The sequence below is a fragment of the Ciona intestinalis genome, chromosome 3 (genome assembly GCF_000224145.3).
Source record: "Ciona intestinalis chromosome 3, KH, whole genome shotgun sequence".
Lineage (NCBI taxonomy): Eukaryota > Metazoa > Chordata > Ascidiacea > Phlebobranchia > Cionidae > Ciona > Ciona intestinalis.
Window position 1 is genome coordinate 4,861,461 of NC_020168.2, and position 6,003 is coordinate 4,867,463.

At 31.9% G+C, this 6,003-nt stretch overlaps 1 protein-coding gene across 2 annotated transcripts in view; it reads left to right on the top strand.

The window, feature by feature from the left end:
- The first annotated feature begins 1,087 nt into the window (after positions 1-1,087).
- LOC100177806 (lethal(2) giant larvae protein homolog 1) overlaps positions 1,088-6,003 on the top strand; it is a 22,931-nt gene continuing 18,015 nt past the window's right edge. For both annotated transcript variants that reach the window (XR_003395781.1, XM_018811324.2), the window contains exons 1-7: positions 1,088-1,276; positions 1,458-1,555; positions 1,965-2,046; positions 3,528-3,655; positions 3,901-4,047; positions 4,947-5,109; positions 5,770-5,890. Coding sequence is in view for 1 of the 2 variants with exons in the window: in XM_018811324.2 (XP_018666869.1) it covers positions 1,196-1,276; positions 1,458-1,555; positions 1,965-2,046; positions 3,528-3,655; positions 3,901-4,047; positions 4,947-5,109; positions 5,770-5,890 (820 nt within the window). In the remaining variant the exon portion in view is untranslated. The remainder of the gene's footprint in view (positions 1,277-1,457; positions 1,556-1,964; positions 2,047-3,527; positions 3,656-3,900; positions 4,048-4,946; positions 5,110-5,769; positions 5,891-6,003) is intronic.

Consider the following 6,003-nt stretch of genomic DNA (forward strand, 5'->3'; position numbering starts at 1 on the left):
AACACCAGGCTGTAATCTATTTGTAAAATAAACACTGTTACCAGGATAAGGTGTATTACGTTACTTCTCTGTTTCCCTGCGTATCTTTCGAACTTATAAACTGAATGCAAACATTTCAACATTCATTCATCCAAAGTCCCCATATTTCGGTCAAACTAAATTTTATATGATTTCGATTGTAACAATAAAATAGCGTTATTTACTTTAATTCAAAAAAGGATATATTAAAAAAAAACATTGCAAAACTTTCACAATTCGCTGTTAGAAACAAAACAGTTTGATTAAGTAAATATTTAGATAACTTCCCTTTAAAGTCTTTCTGATTAACTTTAACGTACTAGTTAAAATGTTACAACTACACATTTTTAGCCAATTATTTAAACGAGCTAATCCATAGCACTATTTGTTTGTTGGTATTTTGTTTGATATAACGCATGCTTGGCGTAAAATATGTTTCACGACAAATAATAACGTTATCAACCTAACGTGAACGAATAAATGGAATACGTAGATTCCGTGTGTACTGTAAACTAAGACCTTAAAGTCAGAATTTATGGTCTACTTCATTATTCACACTTGGTGAATTTTGCTTTCGTTCTTCTGTTAATGCGGTGACGCCTCCGTATGTCTGCGTTCTGCCGGCGGGTTAAAATTGTTAGTATCTAAATTTAGAACATTAAGGAGAGCAAAGTAAAACGGAATACGTTTTGACCTGGTGCTCCGAAAACGTAAATATATGTATCTTCTTTATTAAATAATTGGCTGGATTTTTGTTTGTTGCGTTTTCGTAGCGTCAGATTCTTACCATATTTCTTTACACAAGAATCGTTCAACTCTATGAGTACCACATCAGCGTCAGATTCGCGGAATTTAGTACAGTTGAAACGGAATAGGTTTTAATTGTTGGTATATTAATTTATCTGAATAGCCCCAAGTAACGCTTGCAATTCAATCATACATACCGTAACAATAACACTAATAGAACATACAACGAAAATGCAATATATGGATAGTCATTTTCGTATTACCATTGTCACATTTTAGCCATTGTATAAAATAAGCATCGTGTGGACATTTGTAACAAAACATTTACCTACGTTTTTGTTAGTTGCTAATATATTTTTAGCTCTATAGGTCCTATAGTGTTGCATAGTCAACCTGGCTTGGCCTGACAAGGTTGACTCCACCAAGAAACATGTTTAAAAAATGGAAAAAGGGAGCTCATATAGACCCACAGAGGGAAAAAGTTAAAGAAGATATATTTAATTTCAAAAAGGCACGTGAAGTATTATGTTTTTAAAGTTTAGTATCAATCACGTGACCACTGTATAGTAAAAAATTGGGCAGTTTTAAATGTTTTGGTAAAATCCATTTGTTAGCGTATAGATTGGTGTATATACAACTTTGATCTATTATTTTATTTATGTTTCTGTTTACTTTCGATTTATCCACTTCAGACAGTTGAACATGGATTTCCACATCATCCTTCAGCATTTGATTACGACCCAATTCTTAAACTCATGGCAATTGGAACTAAAACAGGAGCCGTCAAAATGTAAATAGATTGACTTTCATACTGTAGTATCGTCTTCCTTTAAAAACATTTGCTCGTCGTCTATATTTAAATATTTCTAAAACTTGTTCCATAATGGCTAATTTACAAAAACATAATGAACATACAACAGCCATTGCTCCTTAAAGAACAATTTGTGCTATTATAAAAACGAAAAAATCGGATCTATTATAAGAACGCAATTACGTAATATATATATGTATACTTGAACATTTCTTCAAGTAAAAATAAATTTGTTTAAAGAAAAATAACATTCCCACAGTACAAAAACTTAAGTTGTGTAAATATGCACAGTAATGAACTGATCTTGTGTTGTTATTGGAATGTTGATATTTTTGAGAACGGAACTTGTGTTGTTATTAACAAATTATAATGTTGATATTAAATTTAGATTTGGAGCTCCAGGTGTGGAATTTACAGGAGTTCATCCTGAAGTGAACCAAGTTTTACAGCTTCATTTCCTGCATGGCCAGGTTGGTTCCGAGACTGTTCAAACGTATTTAATTATCATTAATAATAGGTAGGGGTGGGGGAAGAAGGGCCACATTTTCATTCTATTTTATCGTCCCATTTGTTAGTGAACAAAGAACATTCAAAGAATTTTAAACCGTATCGTCACAACTTTCCCCCCCCATAGACCCTTGTTAATTGGTTCAAACACTATGTGCTGAATGTGTCCCATCTTCCGTCCCCCCAGTACCATGATAGCATGTACACTCTGCAGAGTATGTGATTTCCCGTTGTTGTGGTTTTGTGTTGTTATGTCTAAAAATATCTGTAAGTGTAAAAGTCATCGATTTAGAAGTTGGCTGTAGTTTTATTTTGTGGAAAATTTGAATTAATGGTCTTTTGCTGTATTATTAAAAAAAATTTTGTTTACCAACTTATTCTTGTAAACTACAGATACAGTTTTAAACTGTTACATAGTTTAATAAAAAATATGAAATTTTGTTTGATCAATTAGTTTCAGCAACCAAACCTGTGTTTTTGGGTTGAAAAGTAATGTTAATTTGAAATATTACTTAAATTCCTACATGGATAGTTTTCTATAGTTGCATTGTTAGTTGCTATAAAGAGCTAGCACCACTTTTACTACACAGGATTTATGTCATAATCCCCACATTTTAAGCTAGTGCTTGGTAGCTTATCTCTCTGTGTCTGTCCATATCTTATTATCTTACATGAAATGGTAGTGGAATCATAACCCATCCTATGTTGTAATGTTCATATTTGTTGAATATTTTATCACATATTGATATAAAAATATTCATGTTTTTTTTATTATACTACATTGTCCTAAAATTAATATATCCCAGTACTTATGTGACTGATTTACAAGCCAAGCTGGCAAAATACCATTTTTACTATTATTAGAATTTAATTTAAATAAGCACAAAGGCATATCTAGAGTCGGTGTAACATTTTTACTATTGTATCGTCATATCAGATATTACATGCATTGTTGCACATGCTAGAAGTTAATGTATTATTCATACGGAAATCTGCTTCTATAATTAGGCTAGTGTATTTCATATAATGGTAATTAATAATTTACAGAATATGAATGTGATCAAAGGTTAAGTAATTTCGAATTTTTATTAGAAATATAAGCATTAGTCGGATTTTAAGTATAATACCTAACTGGTTATGAATTTAAATTGTTTATTTTGACATTTCTGAGTGCTTTAATTTTCACCCGGTTTATACTTTTTACTTCATGTGCAAAGTGCTTGACAAACATTGTATAAAACAAAGAATCCACACAGTGTTTCTGCAAAACAAATTTTGTGGTGACATTTTTGTTATGGCTCATTTAGCAGCCTTATCTATAGATAAGTCATCTACATATGACAAATCTGGAGAAGAGCATAACACAATAAAGAATTCTTTCCCATAAAAACATATGAAGTATGATTTATGAACATACATAATATATCCTTCAATCTCAATACAGGGTCGCATAGTAAGCATCCTGGATGACAACACAATGCGAATGTGGGAGTTAACCAACATCAAAGATGATCCTCTGGGATCACAAGTTCTAACAGAAGTAGGAGCATCAGAACTTGCTGGAAGGCCAAGGTATTCTAATATGAATCAACCTTTATATAAAAAATTGAAATGTTTTAAAATGAAAAAATCACATATGTTTGTGTTAGTTTGGCATAATTTTAATATATTTTCTTTATTACCGCTTTTACCTTAGTAGTGAAATACATCTGTTAATTGATTAACAGAGACAAATATTTTACAATCTTTAAATCAAAACTAATTCCTACATTAAATCCCATTTGTGGTACAACTAAGAATTAAACCTTTTTTCCCAGCATGAACCAAATCACTGTAGTGTCCATTCGCTCAAGCAACGATGTGATGTGGGTGGGAACTGAGGGAGGTGGAATTTATTCATTAACTCTACCTGATTTTAACCCTAGAGAGGGAGGGACCATCCACCAGGACCAAGTTATGCAAAGGTGTGTAGCTGTAGGGTGTAGGGTGTAGCTACTCTACATTGTAATTACAATAACATATAGTAGGGTGGGGGAAGATGGACACTTTGACAAACAAAACTTTTTTTAACTTTTGTTTTTCAGACACCCATTTAATGATAATCAGAAAAAAGAATTATGTGCCAAAGTGTCCTGTCTTTCCCCACTCTTCTATATGTGAATAAATTTAAAGTTCTTGTTTATAGGGTTTAGTAGAGCACTAGAGTGTATTTGTATTGAAAGTTTTAAATAGTCATGAAATCATCTTTATGCTATTTAATCTATAGTTCTATTCCTGGAAATTGGGATGTAGACTATATTTGGCCCGTTATACCACTTGCTAACTGCTAATAGGGATGCACATTACAGAATAATTAGGTATTCTAGGATATCCTAGAATACTTTATTTCGAATCTAGAATTCCGAATCTAGAATTTCGAATCTTTTTGTATTTATAGGAAAAAATAATTTTACCCACATAAGTCAGTTTATTGACTCTTTCATAGCAGCCTTGTTGGATCATGAGCTGTAAAATTATCAAAAATTGTAGTATTGTGTAGTTTTTGCAACATGAAACGTATAGCAGGCTATGAAAAGACGTTGTAAAACGTTTACTCTCGAAAGTCCCACAAACACAAAAATATTTTTTTTTTAATTATTAAATTTTAAAAATTGTTAATATAGTGTATGAGATGACGTGTGATGACGTCATTAAACAGAATACCGAATCCCGTAATTAGATTCGAATACAAAAGGATTCGAATCTCATAGATTCGAAATTCTGTAATGTGCATCCCTAACTGCTAACTAAAGATTATACATCCTAAAAAAAATTACCCATGCACACACACACACTTGAACAAAAACATCCCTTTTTTCTGCAGTATTCCTGACCACTATAAAACAGGCAAAGCACTTGGCCCTGTCGAAGCAATACAAGAACATCCAAACAACCCATCTCTTATTCTGATCGGATACAGTCGTGGTTTAGTTGTTCTGTGGAATGACTCAACACAGAGCGTGGATAAATATTATTTGAATGATAAGGTGAGCTACTGTGGTAAAAAATACACTGTGTTAGTATTTCTTATCAATGTATTAGATTTGTTTTCACTTTGTGTGTAGTAGAGTAGATGGAAAATGCTGTTATTACTAGTTAGCCAAGATTTGTGAATATTTAATGTTAATTGTTAGCATGACATTCTAAATTACATGCTTAAGCTGTTGAGGTTTCCACATCCATATTATAACATCCTGTTATAGAGTAACTCAGTTCAAAGGATTTATTATTATGGGTAAAAAAATATATAAGTCTATTTTGCCAGTGTTAAATAATTTTTGTATGACCAGTATAAATTGTGATGATTCTATTTTTATTATGTTTTAATTTTCTCATTTATTGGTACTGTTAAATGGTGATAATATATATAGTAAGGTGGGGGAAGATGGGACACCTTTTCATTTTCTTTCCTTGCCTGTTTTGGTGGTAAACAAAGAACATTAAAAGAGTTATAAAACCGTATCCACATAACTCCTATAAACCTTTGTTAATTGTTTAAACCACAATCAGCATATTCGGATATGATGTGTTAAAGGTGTTCTGTCTTCCCCCACACTATTGTATTATATCAAACAAAAAAAAGTGGTAACCACAAAAAAAGTTATAGGTTGAGTTACATAATATAATATTGCATACATTTTCAACAGGCACTTGAATCCCTGTCATGGCACTCCAACTGCCAGGAGTTTATATCTGCCCACAATGATGGTTATTTATGTACATGGAGGTTAGAATCTTCATCGCAACATACATCCTACACACCATACGGTATTTAATTGTATTAGCGTCAGTCATATCTTTTAAAGTATTATTTTTTCAAAGCAAAAGTCTCCAATTCAAAATCTGCTGCATGTTTGTGGAAAATATAAGAATAATATTGT